General features: G+C 38.7%; 1 protein-coding gene across 7 annotated transcripts in view; it reads left to right on the top strand.

Moving 5' to 3' along the window:
• PITPNM3 (PITPNM family member 3) overlaps positions 1–23,752 on the top strand; it is a 55,627-nt gene that overhangs the window by 4,215 nt on the left and 27,660 nt on the right. For 3 of the 7 annotated variants that reach the window (XM_085557132.1, XM_021533097.3, XM_085557136.1), the window contains exons 2-6: positions 5,556–5,651; positions 10,866–10,973; positions 21,487–21,534; positions 23,186–23,262; positions 23,576–23,647. In XM_085557132.1, the coding sequence (XP_085413258.1) occupies positions 5,556–5,651; positions 10,866–10,973; positions 21,487–21,534; positions 23,186–23,262; positions 23,576–23,647 (401 nt within the window). Of the gene's footprint in view, positions 1–5,555; positions 5,652–10,865; positions 10,974–21,316; positions 21,357–21,486; positions 21,535–23,185; positions 23,263–23,575; positions 23,648–23,752 lie in introns of those variants that run through there. The other 4 variants (XM_085557133.1, XM_031506453.3, XM_085557134.1 and 1 more) reach the window with 3 other exon arrangements.

Here is a 23,752-nt window from a genome sequence, read left to right as displayed (position 1 = left end):
GGTCATTGTGCAGGCAAGGACTTCCTCTGATCAGCATCTCCTTCTGTCTTGTATGAGCTCCTGAGTCTTAAGAGTGCCTCCAGCAGTTAAATTCACATACTTGTAACATTCGTCTTCAGTTTTACATTTTCTAATTAAAAATAAAACATAATTAGGAAATAATAGTGGGTGAAGTTGGCCTCCAGTAAGTCTTAACTTCATGGTCACTAGGTAACACTGTGTGGGTAGCTCAGTTAAATCACTTAATGGGTAGGCAAGAACCATCTGAAACCAGCAAAACAGAAGGAAATATTATTATGCAACAACAGTCAGTAGCAATAGCAAAGGTCATTCCTCCTACCCAGCATTTTTATAGAAATGGAAAAATGACTTGTGCTTTTAAATTTTATTAGGACAACTGCCTCTGAATTCAAAATGGGGTGCTTCTAAAACAAGTTTTGACAGGTGGAAATTTTTTAATCTGTGTAATAGAGTCTATTTATTTTTTTTTAATTGAGATTAATTCAGTCCTCAATATTTGACTGTGTAAAAGACTGAGTTTCCAGTAGCTACGAGAACACTGTGTGCTGTTTCAGCTCTACCTAGGTGTGGTGATAGTATTTAGGAGTGCTTTCTTTATGATTGCCTGTCTTCTGGCATGTGCTTATGTCTGGGCTTCATTGGAAATTGGAAAATGTTACCAAGCAAAAGATGTAGAAAAAGGCTGGGCCTGCTGCAGAGCATGAAATTTCTGATAAGATGACAATAAGGTAAATAATATTGAAATCATTTTATGGTAAAGCCCAGTGCTGTAATTGCATCCAATGAAAACTGCTGCTCTTACCCCAAGCTGGTTGAATGCATTTTCCTGGCAAGTCTGGTGTGAGCACACCTGAGCTAGGATGGCCTCTGGAACCAACCTGTGATGCTACCAGTACACAAGGGGCTGTTTTGGCTGGCATGTGGGTTATCCTGCTTGCTTTCTGTCTGTCCTGCTTGCCTGACAAGGTATCCAGTGATACATGCATTGGTAAGGAGAAGAGGGAGATGCTGGAGTGACTCTTAAACTGATGCTTCCAGACTGAGCCTACTGTGCTGCTACTCTGCCCTCACAAGTATGTTTCAGGAATTAAATCATACTCTTTCATTCCCAGAGAGTATGTGCTGGTCCTGCCCATAAAGTGCTTCTCTAAACAGTGATGTGAAGACTCCAGTAATGGTTTTTGTTTGTTTGTTTGTTTTTTGTTTTTGGTTTGTTTTTTTTTTTTTCCAGTTGCAGTAAGTGTTTTTAAAAGCTATTTCAAAATGAGGAGAAGGCAGAACTAGTGAAGAAAGGTAACATGGCTGTGGTTTCACAGCAGGGCTAGGCTTATTTCCTGCTGCATTTGAAAATTAATTTTCTGTTCATTAGATCCAGTAGCAGATTCAATCCCTGTGCCTTGGTAAGGTGTGCTTAGAGGACATCATTTTCACAGGAAAATGTTCCTTCCTTTTCCCAGAAGATACTCTTGTGCTCTCACACCTTTCACCCCTAGGTGTATGCCACCTAAGGACCTGGGGCCTGTAGTGTATGGTGTTGCTTTGTGCTGTCAGAATTGATGCCAGTTACTGGAATGGAAAAGTGAAGTAGATACCTTTTATTTCTCCAGAATTGGTGTGCATTTTGAATACAATCTTTGCTTAATAGGTAATATCAAAGCAGTATTTTTGGTACTGGTAGCAGAACATGTGCATCCTGTTGAGTGACAATGGTGAGCTGTTCTGCCTTAGGATGCTTGGAACTTCTATGATGAATGTGTTTTAGACACCAGGCCTTCCAAAGGATATAAGAAAGTGACTAAAGTTGGGAATCAACAGCATTAGCTATTCTGTTTTCAGAGGAAAACCTTTGCTTCTTAAACTTTTTCAGAGCTTCTTCAGCCTTACTTCACTTCTTACCTGTTTTTCTATTTCCATTTCCTTAGTCCCGAGAATGTTGGCTAATGACCAGTAGGGTCAATTTTAATTCCTCTTGTGTTTTTCTTCCTTTTTTTTTTTTTTTTTTTTTTCTCTCTTTTAGAATCACCCTCATATCACATGTAATGAAGTGTGATCATGCACTGCTTAATTGTTATACCATTGCCAGCTTGTAAAAAAAAGAGACATCTTTGGAAAGAATTTGGGTTTATGCCTCCTGACCAGAGGAAGCTAGAGCTGATTCTTCTCTTCTATATACTTTTCAACTGCTGTTGATTTCTTATGGAACTATGGTAGAATTAACCTGCTGGTGTTTGTTTGTGGGTGAAAGTAGAATTGGCATTTTCTATGACCGTTCTGCTCCTTAGGTCTATTTGTGGAACATATCAGAGATTGCATCATTTTAGTGGGTTGTTCCTTCTCTGAATGGACAGCATTAGAAGCTGCTGGTATGTGAGTGGGAACTGTTTCTTCTGCTGTTTGCTGGAATTATGTACACTCACTAAACACCAAGGATTAAATTTGCCTTACATTTGAATTAGGATGACATGTACAGAGGTGCAGTCTGACTTGCCTTCAACCGAAGTGCAAGTGTTGCATAATAGAACATGGAACTATTTCTGTATCAATTTTTAGTCAAATAAGATCCTCGCTATTTTGCTGCTTATCACAGGATGTTGCAGCTGATTGTGATCTGTGGCTCTTCCCTTTATGGAAGCTGTTATGCAGGATATAGATTTCAGTTGTGATCCTTACATATACATAACAGGGATAAGGAAATCAATATCTAACATGCAGCACAGCACCTCCATCAGTCACCAGATCACTGATGCAGCAAAGTACCAGTGAAATTCCAGCTGTTCTTTGTTGAAGAAAAAAAAGCTTTTTTTTTTTTACTGAGGAAAATCTCTGATTGTAATCTTAATTACAATTACTTACAGTTAGCACTAGCCTAATTAGAACATTGAGCTTCTGTCCATAGTGCTGCAACGATGGCTCTGCTCTTTTCTTCTCCCTGGCTTTTACTGTGGCTCTGTGCTCAGGGCAAGCCCATGCCAGCTCTCTCTGTGACAGGTGACTGTCACAGAACTTGGCAGTTCTGTGCAGAGAGAACAGGTTAGATAGGAATCTTTACTTCTGCTTCTTCTAGGAGAAAAGCACCTGTGCATTTCTATGGGCTCTCCTTCCACCTCTGGGAAATGTTACTCTTTTATCCTACTATCCCTCTTGGGCTGCCCAGCAGCTTGTGGGGAACTGGTGTATGTGCTTCCAGTTCGACTATTGTGACTCACAAATTGGTCATGTAGTGCTCAAGGCATTTCTACATGCTTTCCCCTTCTTTGATCAGAAATTGTGATACTGAAAAACTGAAATGAAATGAAAGTTGCTACCCAGCTGCAAAAATTTCTGAAATCTGACTGCTTAGAGTCAGCTGACTGATCTGATAAAGGGTAGGTTCACTGCCGTAGAAGCATAAAGTGTCATTACTGAGGAGCTCACCTGTGTTCTGAAGTAGGACTGGTCTTTTCATTCTCTGAAACAAAATTATAAAATAAGATATGCAGCAGTTGACAGTGTAAATCAAATCAGTGAGTCCAGGCAATGCCTGTGTCTAATAAAATCAAGAAATGTTAATAGAGTCCTCTGGAAGTGCCTAATGCTAATCTGCTGACACAGAAGGAAGCAGACTCGAAAGAACCAATGTATTAGGGCAATGCAATGCAGTCCAGCCAGCAAATCAGACTAAATGTGGAGATCTGTTGCAGTGAGCTTTACGCTGCTTTATGCTGCTGACTGTGGTTAGGTTTAAGCTGCTTCTAAATCTAGAATTATTCACAGTGCAATATAATAAAACTTATGCTCCCAAGATCTTTTCTTATAGCCAGAATTTATGCCTGGATATTTGTGACGGTTTTCTCTGCCCTCTCTTCACATTCTACATCAAACAGCAAGGTCACTGGACCCATGGGCTTTTTTTCTGGGCTGAGTACTATTATTGATTTTCAGCCACGCTAGTGGCAGTTCTTCTCCAGGGAATTTCTATTTGCTTGGGAGTACCTTTGAAATTTTTACAATTTTTTATTTTTGTAGCCTCCTCCCTCCTTTCATTCTTTGTTCCACTCTATTCCCCCTCTCTCGCTCCCACCCTCCTTCTGTCCAACCCTCCATTCATCATTTGTTTTTTTGTGGTGCCTCCCACCTTGTGCTTTTGGAATTTTAGAATGCCTGCTCTTCCAAGCATTGACCCAATGTAGACTTTTTTCATTTGAAGTTCAGAGTAGTGTTCTTTCTACCACTGCTTTGATGACTGTAGTGATGCATTTTAGGATAGATATGTATCTGAATGGAGGGGCTCCAGTAGCTGTCAAATATCACTGGGCACATTCCCAATACATGCTATACTCTTGTAATGAATACTGACTCCTTAATAACCATTTTTAAAAAGCATATTTAAATGCTATTAATTAACTATTATTTTTATTTACTTCTTAATAACCAATTTTTAACCCTGTTAAAATGCTATTAATTGATTATTGTTTTTACTCATGTCTTGGCCAGATGACATATGCTGCTTATTACCACCCTTCACGTATATTTGTGATTAGTTTAGCTGTAGGTGGAGTAAATGAAGAACAAAAGGCTGTGACCTAGTGGCATGTTTTCTCAAGAATAATACGGAAGGATGCATCCTCTGTTTAAGTTGCTCTTTTATGACTGAGAGAAGAAGAATGCTTTTGCGGCCAGGGGCTCAGGATATTAGAATCAGGTTTAATGTCATCATTTGTGGAAATGAATAAAACGAAGGACACTATTCTGGTGGGTGATGAGTGTCCTTTCTGCAATAGTGTTGTTAGGGGTATGGTGGATTTGATCCCTGGTTCTCCACTGATAGTGGGGAGACTTTGTTGTTAATATAAGGAATATATTTCACTAATTCTTTCTAGTTTGGGTTGCTTAGATGTAAGGAGAATTCAGCTATTTAGGCAAGTGTGGTTTACTAACTACAAATTAGTTTGAGTATGATAATCCATTAGGACCATCTAAGCTGTCATTACTATATCTGTTACTGTACCTATTCTAATGTGGTTTTCCCTTCCCGTCTTCAAATGGCAAGCTTCAAGTGTAAGCCCCAGGCCCCAGCACTGCAGAGCTCTTTGATGGAACCAGTTCAGTGAGTGAGAATTAAGTAGCTTGTCTGCAAATCTGTGTGCCAAATAAGATGGCACTTATTTTAGGAGTTAAATTGAATTTAAGTGGGAGCTGCTATTGTGTCCTGGGAAAATGCTGCTTTGTGTCTTAGAAACAACATGCAATTCAAATGTTGGAATGGAACAGTCAGATGAATTCAACAGAAAAAAGTTTATCTTTTGAGGTCACTGCATTAGCTGAATGCAGGCTTATCTTTGACACAAACTTGTTTTTATCACTTTGGTTAAGTGGAAGTATTTTTTTGCCATCCTGAGAGCTCTGGCTGGCTGACAGTTGAGATTCAAGTGTGTACGATGACCATCCTCCTGAGGCACCTGCATAAACTGTTCATTAATATGTTGGGTCAGGGTCTCTTCTGGAGCAGAGGTGAGCATTCCCTTGTGTTAATGCAAGTCTCCTTGTATTTCCAGCTGGCCCATGCCGATTTGGTGGTGCTCAGCGGCACATGCAGAGTGTTCTCAGAGACTCTGTAGAGAGCTCCGATGATGAATTCTTTGATGCACGAGGTGAGTACACGTTTTTGTCCTCCCCTCCCCATTTTCCCCCAATTTTGCAACAACTAAGTAAACTCCTTCATGGGTGGTAACTGACAACATTGTCTTTATCAGACAAAACCTCCATCAGTTCTTCTACCCAGGATTTGTGAATGGACCTAAATTTACAGGAGTAAATTGGTGAGGTGCTGGCGTGGATGAGTGAGATGCCCTGAGCTGAGTCTGGCATCAGAAGCAGTAAGACACCACCAGTGCAGACCTCCTGGGGTCTAACCCTGGTCCTTCCCAGCTCAGACGGTGTATGAGGTTACAATGGGAGTGTTCTTGTTCACAGTTCCTGATGAAGGCCATGAGTGTCTATGTTACTGATGGCCAACTGTTAAGACTAATGTCTTAGGTTTTCCACTGTATCAAAACTTCCTCTGGAGGGACTGGGATCTCTTCCTGCTCAGGGAGCAGTATTTGAATGTTGCAGATTTCATCACAGGATATTCTGACTTGGAAGGGACCCACAAGGGTCATTGAGTCCAGCTCCTAAGTGAATAGCCCATATGGGGATCAAACCTGTGACTATGGCACTGTGCTCTAGCCAGCTGAGGTAACTGCAGCACTCCCTACATCATCTGTGAGGCCCTGAATCTTGACATGGTTGGTAACATGCCAAGTTTTGTTCTGAAGTGGGAGAAGAATTTGTAGGTGGTGTGCATACACAATCACCCACCTTGAGTGGGAGGCTGGGGCTCTGATTTTGGTTTTGTTTCCAGGAATCAAAATTTACGCTTTTCTGACACATTTCACTTGCTTTTTCTGAAAGAGCTTTCCTTAAACACTTAAGTTTTAATGTCAAAAGTAGTCTCTATGTAGTCTGAAATGCTTGCAATGACAGTCACTATCATTATTATAATGGTTACTTGAAATAAAAAGTCACTGTTATGTAAAGATAATGAACAACATCTGTTACTTGTTAATCCCCTAATAATAAACTTTTAGTGAGAGATAATAATATGTGATAAATTGTTTCTGTGGATCAAAATTAAATGTCCATTTGAGACATCTAAGCATGAAGAGAATGAGAGATGGTGATCTTTCCCCACTGGGTATTCAATGAATAGGATACCCAAATTGTTTAAGCTGCATTTAAATCTTAAGCTTTAGTGAATGGAAGAGTTGGAAATAGAAAAGAAATATACCATATGCTGATCTTCCTCCACACTGCCTTTGTGCTTTGCAATGTTCTACCATGCGCTTAAAATAGCTGTCTTGATGATTTCAGCAATGTTTCCAAATTCTGTGTGAAGCTGCAGTTGTAACTTTGAGCACCAAATCATACTTCAATTTTTTTCTCCATAAAGAGAACTAAAATGATGGTGTTTCAGACATTCTAGATGGGATAGTTTTCTTTGATGTGAATAGATTAAAAGTGTGACTAGATTCTGTCTTTTGGGAGTATGATCACTTCCTGTGCTTGATGGAATATTCTTTTGAATCGTCAAGATCCATTGTTCAGTAATGCTTTGAAGGTCAGTTTGATGTGTACATTTTTGGAGCTGGTGAGGCATGCATTGTAGACTGAGAACAAGAAATGCACTTTGAATTTGCTGGACATAGTCCATATTGAGTTGACACATGTATTTCCAAGTTTAGAATACTTGATAGTTATCTTGCAAAAATGCTCTTCAAATCAAGTTTTGTTTAGATAGATTTTCATTTCTTCATATCCTGTCACTGGTCACCAGAGAGATATCAGCAACTCCCTCTCCATGGTCCACCTTGAGGAAATTGCAGACTGCGATGAGGTCTCCCCTCAGTCTTCTCTTCTCCAAACTGAACAAAACGAGGGACCTCGATCATTCCTCATAAATCTTAGTCTTGAGGCCATTCAGCATCTGGATGCTCTCTAATAGCTTTAGATCTGTCTTGTATTGTGGCACCCCAAACTAGGACTCAATGTGAGGTTGCGCCAGAGCAGAGCGTGGCAGTCACCTTCCTTCAGCTGGCTAGGGTACTGTGTCTGATGCACCCCAGGACACTGCTGGCCCTTCTAGTTGCCAGGATGCACAGTTGACTCATATTCAATTTGCCATCCATCTAACCATGGCTTCTCTTCAGCCCCTTCTCCCACCGTTTGTAGGTCTAACCAGGATTTCCCCATCCTGGGTGCACAATCCAGCACTTGCACATGTTAAATTTCATATGGCTGGTGATTGTGGTCTATAAATATCCCTCTGCAAGGCCTCGTTACCCTTGAGGCAGTCCATAGGTCCTAATTTAGTATCATCTCTGCTTTCTCCCAACCAGCCTTTCAGAAATAAAGTGTTTAAATGTCAGGAAAATAACTGTACACAGAGGTATAAATACTAGCAAAAGAAGCAGAAAGCGTTTCTACACTCAGAAGCACTCTTGGTGATAAGGGAGCTTGTGTCTTTGGTAGTGGAAAACATATGTGTGAGCTGAAGTAATTGGCATTATCAGTAGGTTAAATTTAGCACCAAAGAAACAAGAGGAGTTTGTTTGTGCTGGAGTGAGGGAGACCTGTCCAGGACAGAGACTGTGGCTTTCACCTCCTAAAAATGAGGTAGCTTGATACCCTTTTTCTGTCTCCAGCATAAAATTTTCTGCAGTGTTTCTTACCTATATTCCTTACCCATTCTCTGTTACTTATACAGAGTGCTTCATCAATGTTTGATATTCTTGCAGGTGCACAGTGCAGCTGGAGTTGAGTACTATGGGGTTTCTTCATGGGAGAATTTGGAAGCTATCCCACATCTACCCATGTGTAATTTGTACTTCATAGACAGGCTGAAGTAGGAAACAGTGGGCAGAGCAGTCAGCACCATTAAAACATAGCATTAGTCAGCTGCTTTTGTATTCTGAAAAACAGCTGGGGTCAAATCTCAGTTTCTCAAACAAAGAAGTTTCTGCTGGCAGCCTTGTAAACAGAGAATCAGACACCTGTGTTTGAGATGAAACAGCTGTACATGTTTTGACTGTTGATTCATCTGTCATGGCTAACTACTTTATTCAGTGAAATTCATACGGAAAGGGAGAAGTAATATTTTACTGTTTTATATTGACCGGCTTTCCTTTGTTTCTTGCTTTCCCTGTGACATGCCATAAGTTAGGCAGGAATTTTACAGTGTCAACATGAAAAATTATATTTGGTGCAGGAAATTACCTTATAATTTAACTGCAACATACCTCTGATCACAGAAGATGAAAATTACAGCTGAATACATCATCACAAAATTGTCAGTTTATGAAATTCCATGGTTGACTAACATTTTTTCTCAGATTTGAAAACCTGCTCAGAGAAGCCTGCACATTCCCATTTGTCTGTTTTATTAGACTTCCACAACAGACAGGCAAACACCCTCATACTGATTTCCCCACACCCTTTAAGGTGAAAAGAAATCTTCCATAACACAGCCCTGGAGGCACGTCTCTCATTTGTTTTCAGTTCTTTTCACTGGTCTTTGTGCCTGCTGCACACACCTGCCAGTGTTAAGGGCCATTGGCTGTGCTGCTGCTGCTTGGTCTTCAAATGGCAGCACTGGACTTTGCTCAAGAAGAGCAAAGCAGGAAAACAAAATCTATAGTAGAGAACCATTATCTCTTATTTTTATTTGTGGGTAAAATGTTAACACCTATCAGCAGACACTCATCACTGCTAGGCCCTAAGGAGGTCTTGAGAGCTGTGTTTGCTCTGTACTGCTACTAATTTAACACTTTTCCATCTGTATTTGTACAGTTGTGCTGAGGGGATGGTGTGAGGCTCAGGGGGGCAAGACACTTATTGACACTTCAAAAAGTTGGCAGAAAAAGCAGCAGCGGTAAGGACTAAGCACCAAATATCAGTGAAAATACCCATCATACTCAGATGGATTTTTAAACCATTTGTTGCAGGGGGGGAAGGAAGAGACCAAAACCATCATAGCTCCTTCCCTTCCTCCTTATAGAACTTCAAATAAATCAGCCTCTGAGAGAAAGTGATAAAAACCTGAGCAAAATGCTGTGCTGTTTGATTCTCTCTGCCTCAGGGAGCAGCTGAGATTGCATCAAGTCTCAGGGGGCTTTGCTTATTTGATCAATGACCTTTATCATTATTTATTTATAAAAGGTATGACTTAGGGAGAGGTAAGATATGGTGGTGACTGTGAAGTGATTTATACAGTCCTTTATACAAATCCATCTTTCTCCTCCAGTACCGAGATCTCTATAAATGAGACAGGTACATATGAGAGAACATGAAAGAACATACATTTTTAAATCATTTAGAGGCCTCCTACAAGGTAGGTATTTGAAAATTATTACTTTAGCCAAAAATGTCCTGGCTAAATTATTCTGGTTTTACTCCCATATTAGAGCCATTCTCTCTACGAAAGACAGTAAGAGAGGACAGAATTTGACCCATTTTCTGAATCTGCCTTAACAAGTAAGGAACTGTTATTACGTATTTTACTTACCTTTTTTCTGTGTGCTCGCCTTAGGTACAAAGACTATTCTGGGTCGTATCCAGTTACTTCCAGGCTGAAGTGATTTGAGTAAATTTATTAAGAAAAGATCAATGCACCCTTCTTGCCAGATAGCTGTTAAATTGAGGGAAAATATTTTCCTACACTTTCTAGTCCTGTTTGGTTTTGGGTTTGTTTTTTACAAAAGAGTTAATGTCTATCTACAGGTTGTGTTTTGAGCTTTCAGTTTTTCCTGCCCCACTTCCTGGATAGGTTCCTGGATGTGGGCTTGGTTCCATTCCATTATGTCGCCAGATGAAAATGTAAAGCTTTAGGCAGCACAGGTGCCTTTGATAAAAGGAGAAAAGTCTTGAACTGCTCTGTGTGTCTGCGTTTCCCTCTGCCCTGCCTTTTGAATGTTCTTCAAATAAAAAAAAGTAAAAAAAAAAAAAAAACAAAAAAACCCAAACCAACCAACCACTCTAACACTCAAAGTGATTATTATAGACTTTGTTTTGCAGTGACTGCTCAAGAGAGAAAAGATTCAGACAGTCCTCTCTTTTCCATGTTTTTCCTATACATAATCTATGAAGCATATAGGATTGCTGTAAAGCATATGAGTAGGCAAGAAGCTTTCCTGGATAGTCCTGCATAACCTGTTATATGTTCCCATTAGGGGCTCTAGTGAGTATTTCTCTCTTGATTGCTGCTTCTCACCCTGTCTTTTTTCTCTTGTTTGTGACAGCAATGTATTCTGTTCTTTTTCCTTTTACAGAAGAGATGGTGGAAGGAAAAAATGCTATTCTCATAGGCATGAGCCAGTGGAACTCAAATGACCTTGTTGAGCAGATAGAAACAATTGGGAAACTTGAAGAAAATCAAGGTAACGTTTAGCTTGTTTTACATAGTGCTTAAGGGTTAACAAGAACATCTGACTACTGAAGCAATTGCTTTTTAGCTACTTTGTAAATAATCTACAGAAGTAATTTCAGAATAAGTCATTTTACAGATCCTATAGTTAAAAGATTTACATAGATGTGTAAGTGACATTTTAGTGACGAGAAATGAATTGCAGTGATCTCTTTCAGGAGAAAACTTCAGCAGACCAGGTAATACAAATTTATTTGCTTCAGTGGGAAGTCAGTGTTGGACTCACCTGAACAACTGTGAGATAGATTACAAGACTAAAACTTATTTTTTCTTGTATTCAATGTGTGAGAGACTTCTTGTTGTCATCAGGTTATTTTGTCCTGAAAGTCAATGAATCCTTATCTGGAATTTCTATGGGGACACATAACTTTCATTTGGGGCCATTTTTATGTAAATATGTATGTAACTGTGAACCACTGAAAGGAGTGGGAAATGGGCATTGATACACCAGTAAGAATTTGGGACTTAGGATAGAGGGCTAAGCAGTGTTATTGTTTCTTTGGCTCCTAAATTGCGTAGTTGTTTGAAAATTTAATTACCTTGTTGACTTCAGGGAGAGAGAAAGACCTAGCTTGCTTCTCCATCAGTGATATGGGGCTCAGGAGTAATGCTGCTTGTTAATTAATCTAGTTTTTGAAATAATTCAATATACTTGTCCATTTTCGGAGGCTTTTCTTTATGGATTTTCTACATGTAGTCAATCCTGAAAATATCTGTTAACAGGTTTATTTAAGTAAACAGGTATATATAAAAGTAATATTTATCTGAGTCACAAATTTCTTCATTACCTACCATGAAAATATTTTTTTATAATACTTAACTGACAGGTAGACACAATACACACAGTGTATTTACAGTTGTTAAATAGGCAAATAGATAAAAAACGTCAGTTTTGCATTTGCTTTTAACATGATATCAAGGCCTCATTTATGTTAATTGCTAACTTATTCAGGGATTCAATGGCAATTTTTAAGATATACTATAGATGTTATACCTGTTGTAAATATGACATTTCCTATGCTACAAAGTACCAAGCAAAAGTAATACATTATTATATAAATTATGAGTTAGTCTTTTAAATAATTAGCCAAGAACCATTTATCCTTGAATTCTTGCAGAAACTTCTCTACTTCTCCTATTCTTGGCAAAGATTTAGAACAAGGTATTATTTTTTTTCAATTTAGCACCTTTGTATGGGGATGGGTTTGTTTTATTTTTTTTCTTCCACAGTGCCCTTTGTGCTGGAGACTAAGGAAAGAGTTGTAAGAGACTGCTTTTAAGAGTTTCTGCTGTTCAGAAACAAGGCTGAAAACAGGATGGGGTTTTTTTTGCATTATGCAGTTGAATAACTGCTGCAGAGAATGTGAGACCCAGGGTTGCATGCGAGATGTGCACAAAGAAAGGAAGCAGTCCTCTGAGTTATACTCCATCTTTCTTCATACAAAGGGTTTCTATTTTCATTTAAGCTAATTCTCTGTGATGTTTTGCAAATAAAGGAATTTTTATCTGTTCTTTTCTTCATTTCTGTTCATACACGTCTGTTAGAAACCTTAGAACCAGCATACACTTAAAACAGCCAATGAATTAATCTACGCTAAGGTGGATCTGCATTCTGATACCATGTCACTTGTGCTGCCAGTTGGGTCACAGTTCATTGTGCTGAGCTTGACTGTTCTTAATGGAGATGCCAGGCAAGGACTGAAGTTGTTGAGAACTGGGCTAGCACAAGTCTGAGCCAATATTACACGTACTCTATCTTGTTAAGCCAGAATGTGATTTCACTGTTTCAGCAGTGCAAAAGAAAGTAGAAATCCTGTAAAGCAGACTGACAGAAATCTTCTTTGATGCACCCTTGCTAAATACAGAAAATAACACAAACAGCAATCAAGCTGAATTACAAGTTCATGCAACTGCATAAATTATGTTGATGCAGATGCCTTTGTTGTTGTAGAACAAAAGTATTTTCACACATCATAGTTATGCATTTAAATTCATTAAAGTATTCTGCGAAGTGCTAAGTATTCTGTCTATTACATTAAGGGAAACTGCATGTACTCACCACTAGGAACAAATTCAGTCTGGTGGTTTTCAGTCCTCCAGCTATCTTGAGATCACATCCTTACTTTAAATATATATTGTTAGTGTTTCTAAGTTTGAAGTTATTGTTGATTTGTTTTTGTATAGTTTAGTGAAGGTAAGTTGAGGTAAGGTGAAGAAGACGTTTCATATACTTTGAATTTAGTATATGCTTTATATTGCATTACTTGAGTTTTTTTTTGTGGTGGAAATGAGAGTTCTATACATGTTAACTTATAAACCAGGCAAATACTTGTTACAGAAAAAAATGTCATTCAATTCAAGCTAGTAATTGACATGTAAACTTAACCCTATGTCAGCATTTCAAGGGTGAAATCCTGACAAAAAATGCTGGAGTATGCATTATCCATGAGGTCAAGACATGTTCGTTTGAGACCAAATGTATATAAGGCTTCAAATAAGGTCACATTAATAAATACTAGGGTTATCCTCTCACCCTCAATTGCTTTCTCGTTATATTGGCCTTTTGTAAATGTGGGCTTGAGAGTTGGAAAGTATTATGAAAGCTTAGCATACTGTTTATTTTTTCTTTTCTTTCTTCTCTCACACATGCAAATTAAAATATGAGAGAATCCAGAATCATCTCAAATGAACAAAGAACCACAGAGCTCCATAGGGAGATAATAAACTCGTGCCAGTGCAGTTGGAGTTTATCTGTATTGTTATGATTCAATCTCCATATACAGCCAGTAGCTTTTCAGCTCTTCAGCCTTCATTTTGTCACCTCTTTCCCCACCTTCCCTAAGTTCATTTTATTTTTCTAAAGAGTAGAAGAAACATGAAGCTGCCAAGGAATGGGCAATGCAGCTCAATGCCAGGATACCTCGGCTTTGCCAGCTGACCAGTGTCACACATCCATGGACATGAACCAGCTTTAATTATACTTAACAACAATGAGAAAAAGGTTGAGTTGTTCTTCAGCTTTAGTAGATCAGACTGCCCTTCCTGAGCTGGTAACTTCCACATTAGGGAATTTTATTTACTTCTGCCTTCCTAACTGGTGAGCAGAAGCAGTTGGCGTTTTTTGGGTCATTAACATAGACATAACTGCTGTGTAACTTTGTGCAAGCTACATTGCAATATCAGACCTCTTTTTTTTTCATCAGATCTAATAAAATATACAGGCTTGGAAGTTTTTCTTGTATTAAGCTTCTCATTTTTTCTATGACTGTCTGGTTTTCTGCCTGTCTTCAGTGAAACAACAGCTATTGCTGGACAGCTCTGATTCTTGGACATTTTACCATAAATGATAGGACAGGTTATATTTCATTACAGTTGCTGAATATCCCAGAACCAAGCTTGGCTTTTGCAGAGACAAGATTTCAGAATTGAGCAAATGCCAAGCTTGAGATCTTAATGTGATCTTCATAAATTTCCTTTGCCTATTTGCCCCAAGACACTGGTTTTAATTACTTAGTAGTGTGATAGTAATGGATTGTATATATCAGGTTTGCTTACTGTCTTTGACATGGGTAGAAAGAGAGATTTTGTCTTTAGCAGTGGTGGAAGATGTCTTGGAGGAAAGTTTGTCCAGCAGTGAGGAGAAAGTGCTTGTACATCTTTCTTGTCTATGGATAGCTTTTTCCTACAAAAGCTTCCCTTAGAAATTTAGAGAGATGTGAAGATGATCTTCAGGAACATAGATGGATGTATGAGTAGGAAGGTTGAAATGTTTGGTTTAGATTATGTATTAAAATCACTGCAGCAAGATTTTTGCAGTAATGTGAGTTTGTGGTGTAGTTTTGGGATAATATGTATGTTTTTGTTTGGTTATTTCTTTTAATGAAAAGAAATACACATCTTTGTAATATGTGACAGAATTAGATAATATCTGAAACTTGGTATGCACAGTCTCTGTTTGTTTGGTTTTTTTTTTGACTGTGCATTCTTGTACAACTGGTGGTTCTCAGGAGCATGTAATTTCTGTCTTTCACCAGAAGGTGTAATTAATCATAGAGAGGTTTGGGTTGGAGGGACCTTAACACCCATCCCATCCCACCCCTGCCAGGGCAGGGACACTTCCACTGTCCCAGGCTGCTCCCAGCCCTGTCCAGCCTGGCCTTGGGCACTGCCAGGGGCAGCCACAGCTGCTCTGGGCACCTGTGCCAGTGCCTGAGCACCCTCAGAGGCATTAATTTCTTCCTAATATCCAAACTAAACCTACTTTCTTAGGTTTAATGGCATTCTATCTTGTCCTGCCACTGAATGCCCACTGTCCTGCTGAAGAGAAAATTCAACCAGGCTATTATCCAAGGTCACAAATCATGCCAGAAGCAGGCTTCTTTCCCTGGGCCCTGGGTCACAATATTTGTCACAGTGTTTCCTTCTGCATCCAGTAAAGGATGGAGATTCTCCTTGGCCCTCTTATTATGTCTGTCATATTTGCAAGAAGCATTTTATTTTGCCTTTTCTAGCAGTAGTTTTAAGACTGAGTTCTAGTTGGGCTTTAGCCCTTCCAGTTTTCTCCCTGTGTAACCTCACAACAGCCCTGTAGTACTCCCCAGTTGCTTGCCCCTTCTTTCAAAGGTGATGTGCTCTCTTTTTTCCCCTGAGTTTAAGCCAAAGCTGTCTTTTCAGACAGGCTGGTCATCTTCCTTGCCAGCTCAGCCTGCATTTTCCAAATTGTAAATGTTACAGAAACCCACGCATGCACACACACAAAAAAGTGAAACAGGCAAAGCCCCAATGAATCTTGACTGTTTCATTGTTTTAAAACTTAATTTATTAAAAAACCCGAAAGAGGCCATATTTGGTATTTTTGTAGAAAATAAACAAGCAAGCAAACAAATAACAATGTAATTTCTGTAATAAAGCTTGCCACAGATTATGACTATTTATTTAATACACCCTAATTAAATTTTAAAACCCATTAGTCAATTTTGTCAGCAACATGCTACTATTTTACTCTGCAAATCCAGTTAATTGAATTAAAATGCTTCAAATTAGGATGAATTCTCAGGTATATTGACAAAATACAATTTAATTTTTAGTTGTTTAAAACATAACTGACTGTAAAATGCCTGTGAAATTCACTTTTCCTGTGCTTCATATGCCACACATACAGACTGATGGATTGCTTTACTGGTTACCAGCAAAATATTTGGACATGATCAGCTTTCACAACTGGAAATTTTCATATCAGGTGAGTGAAAGGCCTTTCTTTGTCCCATTGCACAAGACTAGGTTACACAGAAATTTTAATATTTTAAGAAATTGATTGTCTATCTGGAAAATAGTGCTGAAAGGGACATTGCTTTTTTTCTGTGAGTCATTTGAATAGCGGATATATTCTCCATTACAAGATAGTGGCTTGGAGCTGGGAGATGCTACTGTTGTGCAGGTTGTATTTAGTCTGTGTATTGAAGCCTGCAATACCTTCCCTTTCTGCACCACCTAGGATTAAGCTTTTTGATTCCTACTGATTCTTTATTTTTTATAATTACAAGCTTAATGTTTCTCCGTGGATCATAAAGTGCTGTTGAATTAATGACATGCACTCTGACTCCCCATTACTCCAGCTGCTCTTCATAATTTCCCTTTAAGAAAATACTTCCTGAGATTTTAAGTGCAGTAAATGCATCACTGAATGATAATATTTTTTTTTCCTCTCTACTATCATATCTTTTGGGTCTCATTTTTTCCCCATCTAGAGTAGGGGGAAAAAAAAGGTTGGTTTATAAATGCAGCAGCCAGTGTCTAAGAATGTCAGAGACAATTTTTTGTTCATTCCTTCAACTGCTCTTTCTGTTCTCCTTTCATAACATCCACAAGGCACTGAACAAAACTGGAAGACTAGAATCATGGTTTTGGTTAAGGTTAAGTTTGATGTACATCTGTGGAGTTAGCTAATTTGTAAAATCACAAAATATCTCAAGTTGCAAAGGACCCATAAGGATCAAGTCTAACTTCCTGCTCCTCACAGGACTACCTAAAACTAAAATATATGACTACATTGCAGGAGCTTGGAATTTATATTTTCTCTTGTGTGCACAGGGCTGCTATAAAGACTTAACTCAATGACAGTGGTTCTGTTTTGAGAAAGTTTGGTTTCGAGCAGACTGCACAAGGAGTAGCTTTTCACAGTGCACTAAGCTCCCAGAAATTGCATTGAGCATTTCAGAGCATTAAGCGTGTATGAAAATGGCTTTGTCTTGTCCCAGAGTTCTTGAATTTCTCGTTAGGCCAAAGTAATGCACGAGGTAAGATGGTACTAGTCAGAAGGGTAAGATACACTGACAGCTGCTACAAAAATTTACCATGATCTTGCCCTGTACAGGAAGGTAGAGATAGGAAAGTGAATGAGAAAGTAATTGTTATTTTATTACTTTATAGGACATAAACAGTTTTTAAGTTGGCTGTGGAACAGTACTGCTTTGTCTTTCCATTAAATTAAGAGTATAACTAGTCTGGTGTTATAGAGAAGCATTACTCTGAGAGAGAAGTAATTAATCAACTTCAGGAGATTTTTCTTCATGAAATATTCAGATGGGTTGTTGGACAATAGGTGCAAATCTTATGTGTAAGAGGAAAATGTAGCTACATAATTTTTCAGGTTGATGTTTTTGCAGAAGGAGAAAGACGTTGTAGGCTTTCTGAAAACCATCTATTGTTTTCTTGTGAAATAAAATTAATTACAGTTTAAGTCAATGATAAAGGCTGTACGGTGTTTAAACGTGTACATATGGTTCTTGGTTAAGAGCAAAGCACAGCCTGCAGCTCCCTGTGCAATGGTTAAATGCAGTTTTGTCAAGGAGTGATGCTAAGGTGCTAGCAAGCAGCCCTGAGTTAACTGCAAAATATGACAGAAATGCAGTCATTAATTTGATCTTTAAGGTCATTTTTTTCTGGCAAGATTGGATTTTTTTTCTCTTGTTTTTCTTCCTTGTATAATTTTTATATTTGTATAATTTCCCTGTATAATAATGGGAAATTTATATATTTATTTCTCACTTGATTCTTTCCTGTGTATAAAATAAATAAGCATAATTCTGTGTTGGTCTTGTTTTGTTGAATTTTGCAATTCTGATGTTTAAAAAAAGTTAATTACTAGGTCAAGGCAATAAAAAGAAAATATTTCAGATATACTAAATTGGGTGTGAATTAAGATTGTCCACTTTAGTGGGAAAGGTTAATTTTTTTGTGTTGCATGGTTTAGACATTTTATTAAGCGACTTGTGATGTGGGTACTAACCCATAGTATCTGAAACTATGAGCTGTGTTGAATTGGATCCATTAAACTCCCACAGGAGACCCGTGTTTCTGTGCAAGACTGGTGCAGACTGTAGTGTCTTTAGTGAGTTCATCTGGTCTCATTTTTCATTCAGTCCCCATTGTTATACCTGCCGTGCATCTCAGAGGTTCTCCAACATCTATACAACAGTCAAAACACTCAATATAACAGAAAAATCTCTACACCCTCATGACTGCTACAACGATTTTTACCTTATGCTAGTGTTTTTTCCTGTGTCTCTCACATCTGAGGGCTGCCTTGCCTAATTTTGTCCACAGTGAATGTTCTGTGTAAACAAATGCTCTCTTCCTTCCTTCCAGCAACATGTGATTTACCCCTCCTCGTATGCCCTCCTGGCGTCACATAATTAATTAAGTGGTGTTTTTACATAGCTGACTGTAGTGTTTATGCTGCTATTAAATTTATTGCAATAGCATCTGCTGCTGCCTATTAATGTGAAGAGTGGCAAACAGAAAATTTGGTTTAATGAACAGTAGAAGGGAAGGATAGAAACTACAGTAGTCACCAGGATTCCAAAACACATCAGATTGCTCATATAAAGAACAGATTTTCCTTATAGCTGCAGGTTTTAGAGAGAAGGAGTGGATTGGATTTTTGCAAATCTGTTGGCAGTTATAGTAGGGCAGTTTACTGGTGTTATGCAACTCTGGTCATTTAATTTTGTGATTTGTGTTCTAGAATACAGCTAAGAACGTGCATGCAAAATGGAGGAAGCTTAATCTACCTGCTAAGATATTTTTTAGCTGAGAGCCGAGTTCTGCAGAGAGCATTGTTTCCCTTGCAGTCTCTCCCTTTTCATTTTTCTATCTGTATAAGATCCGGTCCACATGCTGAAATCAGCATGTGTTCTTGCATCATTTTCATTGGTCCTAGAGTTCCCTGGCTGCAATTCCCATGGAGAGGATCATACCATCTGTAGGTATATTGCCTCCTTTCCTGTCCCTCTGTTTTCCCAAGTTTGACATATCTATGCTCACACTAGTGTTATTACATTTGCTACAGCATTTAAGAAGATACTTAACAAAACAAATATTTCTCTTCAGAAGTTAATTTTCACGGGATTCTTACTGAAGTGAAAGTCATGTTCTAAAGAGGAGCATGAATGTTGTTTGTTCCAGTGGTATGGTTGTTACACAAATTCAGATTATTAGAATGCAGAAAGTCGTGTATACCACTGGCACCTTTTTTGGCCAGTATTTCAAGACTGGATGTGTGAGGGAAGAAAGAAGAGAATGATTCCCCTGGTGTCTCCTTGGTGCTGAGGCACATTACTCTGTTCTGCTGTGCTGTCCTCTAATGCTGAACCCATTATTGATGTAATCCCAGGCGAGAGCAAAACAAGAGTCAAGAATTGTACAAAATGCCCTCTGACATCTCAGGAGCACAGCTAAATGGATGTGTAATGGCTACAGTCCACAAATCTAATGTCTGTGTAATGTACCACAGCATGACACTAAAGATAACTTTGTGAATCTTATTTTTACCCGCAGCTGCTTTCTCTGAAGAGTAAATATGGTTACTTCTACTGATGTTACCAATCTTTTGTAGGAAAATAAGGTGGCTTCTATTCTGATTTCAACACTGCCCAAAAAACACCTTCCTGATATTTTCTTACTTTATTTTTTTCTTAGTAGCATGCAAATAAGAGTAATTGCAGATCGTCCTTCAGTTCTGGGTCAGAGAAGTGGCATTTTGTTCGTAATATGTTAAATTTACTGTGTGATGAAAAATAAAAGAAGTAACTGCCTGTTTCTTAAACCTACCAAATAAAAATTAATTTTCATTTTGTAGTGGACGTGTCTCTTCAGTTTCTATCAAGAGTTGTTTTTTTGTGATGGAGAGTTTCTGTCTGCACAGCCACTCAAAGCTGCACAGCCACTCAAATTTCTTCCATGAGAAGGAATTATCTTAAAGAAACCGATTGTTTTACATGTTGTCATTTGTGGAATTATGTATACAAGCACTTCAGAAGGCTGGTCTGTGCCTTTGGCATGGGAGTCTGGTTTTTGCCTTTAACTCTCACATTCCTGTGAGCTTCACAGATTGTTCCCAAGGGAGTGATTGACAGCTGCTTTGTCTCAGCAATGACTGTCTCTATGAGCTCTTGCAGTTAATATTTCTTCCCTAATATGCTGAAAGCAGGTAGCAGTTGTGACCTAAGCTCTTTGGCAGAACAGCAGTCTGTAAATTGTCCTGGCAAGCAATTGAACATGAAAGAGATTGTATGTGAAATTTGGAAATACAATTTTCATTCCTCAAAGGTAAGGTATGGCAGTGTACTGCAAGTACAGCTTGCACAAAGAATGGACTAAAGGAGATTTTTTTGCTGTATATGAAAAGCCTGTCATTTTTTCTGTTCTTTTTATTCACTTCAAAACCAAATTAATACTGTGATAGTTGGAGCACTGAAAAAATAGAGAATAGTTGCAGAGCTCTTACTTTGTACCGCTGCATCCATCAGTGGAGTTAAACATTAGTATTATTCTTTATGTATTAACTCTAATTGGATGTAGCATAACAGCATTTTTATTTTATGAGATTGAGAGACAGTGCCAACAAGTTCTAGAGTCTTCTTAGGCACTAGGCAGAAGCTTTCATTGAACACAAGAAAATCAGTGGGCAGGCAAAAGCAGCAGTGCAGTTTTGTTCACATATCGCAGAGGTCCACCACCTTCCCTGGTCCTTGGCATGTGCTATTCTGTTCTTTGATACCAAACACATGCCACAGGACGTTGCCTCTGTTGTTGAGCCAGGCTGTTGTTGCCCCAGGAACAGCATTCTGTGTCTGTTACGTGTGAATTTACTCACGTGCAGTAGGTAGGTAGGTGTGGGAAAAAAAGTAAACATTGCCTGGGCCTCCGAAGAAAGAACTTAGAGAAGGGATTGAGAGACCTGTATTCTCATCCCAGCTTTGAGGGTAGATGGAGTAGGCTGATACCTTTGGGTTTTGTCATGGTCATATGATGGCAAAGGTGTTTACCCTCCATGGTAGTACTGGCCAGAGTGCTGTGGGGGCACTATATCTATAGGAAGGCCTTTTTCCCATATCCTTATGTCTCTGTATATTAGGTTTTTGTATTTAGATCTGAGTTTACATTGTGGTTTCTTTCTTTTGCAGGTGAAGAGTCTGCATTTTGCTCATCTGGCTTTCTACAGGAAAAACAACGTGAGTTGAAGTTGTTCTCATTTTAATTTGTACCAAAGGTATTCAACAACTAGAGACAGTAATAGCACTTGCTAACTAGCACAGGCCTTGTGGTATATTACACTGAGAAGAGAAATGCATGTGGAGGGATCATGATTCTTTAAAATTTTCTTTAAAATTTAATTATTTTCACTTTATTATTTCAATTTAATAATTTATTTTATGGATTATTACATTGTACCAGGAAAGTGCCTGCATTAGTGCCTTCTGGCGTTGGCTGGAGTGGTGGAGGTAGAGTACTGGAGGGTGAAGCTGCTGGTCTATACAATAGCTCACACAGGACAGTACAATACAGCTCAATTTGGAATGTAGGAGCCTTCAGTACTTTGTGCTCTGGACTTCCTTCTCCTGTCTCTGCTTAGGGAGATGCAAAAAGTATTGCTGTTAAAATTTCTGAGTGCTGTAAGAATGAAAAGTGCCAAAAGTGCCAAGCTAGGGTTCCTTTGCTGCTGGTGCCCAGCTTCATGAGTGTATTTACACATGACTCTGCTTTTCATCTTTCTATGCTTTTGCATTGCTTTCTAAAGAGCCAGAAATGACTTATAGAAGTCTGTGGTGTTAACAAGGGTGTTTCCTTTCATCACAGTTCTCTCTGGGGACATTGTCCTTTACCTTCCTGGAGTTCACAGTGAAATGGAGCATTTTGAGTTGAGATCTGCAAGAAAATCCTGTGTGTTTCTTCTTGTCCTGTGCTCTGTAGTAGTCATGTATGAGATCTGGTGGCCTGTGTATGTGTAAGACTCATTCAATGAAGAAACTGTGGAACTCGACACAGGAATTATCTCATCCTGTGATTTTTCAGAGCAGGACTGAACTCAGTGATGCATGCCATTGTTTTCCTATAAACAGTGCAGTCTGCAAAACTGCATCTGCAGTATATTTACAGTATTCTTTTTCATTTGTTAATAGAAAGCATATGTCACAGCCTTCATGTGAACATATTTCTTATGACGGATTTGTCATTATGAAGTGCTAGCAATAGTGAAGCAGATGGCAAAAAACAGCATCATTTCTCATGAAAGTGCGATAATGGAAATAGCAGCTTTCTTTTGGGACTATTACCACTTTGTGCTTTGTAGCCAACACAAGTTCTCTTGGCTTTTTTTTCTCCTCTAAATCTCTCCCTGATTACCATGGCAAAATGTTAGGGATATTTGAAATGGTTTGTGTAATAAAAAAAAAGAGGACCTGTCTTAGTATGGGTTTGAACTTTACCTCATGATCTCAGAAGTTTAGGAATGGTCATACAAATTGTCTTCTCCTAGATTCAGGGTACAAGCTTATTTTTTGGGTCATATATCAAACCCATGCCTTTCATGCCTGCTTTGGGGTGTTGAATCACTCAGTTTTTCCTTTCACCTGGCTTTCTTCTTGCGATCTTGAGATCTCATGTACTCTACATGAAGAGACAGGGCAGCAAGTTACTTCAGTCAAAGCCAGATATGCAGAACTTGCTTAGTGTCTCTCTTAATCACTGGTAAATGTGTATTGTTCTGTTTGTCTGCAGGATTTCCTGTGAACAGAACTTTCTGTCTTGAAATCAGGAATGTGGCTTGCCTCCACAGATGTCTGTAAAAGATTTATATGACTAATATGTCTCTTCTCCTTTCAGGTGAATTATATACAACCTCTGTAAGAAAACAAAGGTTCCCTGCACAAGGCAGTATTGAAATACATGAGGACAATGAGGTGAGATTGTTTCATAAAACAATTTGCGCTGATTTTAAAGGAGTAAATTTGTGGAAATACTCTCATATTGTATTATGTAACTGTAAACTCATCTGATGTCTTAGTGTGTTTTTCCCTTGTTTAGTAGGTGCACGTGCAATCACTGAAAATCATCACAGGATTTTTAGACATTGCTTGCTCAGGAGGAAATAGGACTCAGTTTTCTGAAGAGAAATTGTTATGTCTGCTTAGTGCTTGACTGGAAATGCAGGTTTTGTGAAGCAGATTCAGCAGCAGTCATGAATTTGATAATAACAGAATTGCATTTTTTTAGAAGCAGGAAAGAATCTCAACATGTGGTCCTTCCAGAAAACTGATTAAGGTCCTCTGTCCACACATAGGACAGGTAATGGAAATGTCTACTATTTTTCAAGAACTCAGTCCTACAGCCTCCTTAAAATGATGACAGTCATTGATTGACTCCAGTCAATTAGTCCTTGAGCATGTTGTA

This window comes from Lonchura striata, chromosome 19 (assembly GCF_050655825.1).
Source record: "Lonchura striata isolate lonStrDom1 chromosome 19, ASM5065582v1, whole genome shotgun sequence".
NCBI classification, from domain to species: Eukaryota; Metazoa; Chordata; class Aves; order Passeriformes; family Estrildidae; genus Lonchura; species Lonchura striata.
Note: the sequence above shows the minus strand (reverse complement) of the source record. Positions and strands in the feature narration are given on the sequence as shown.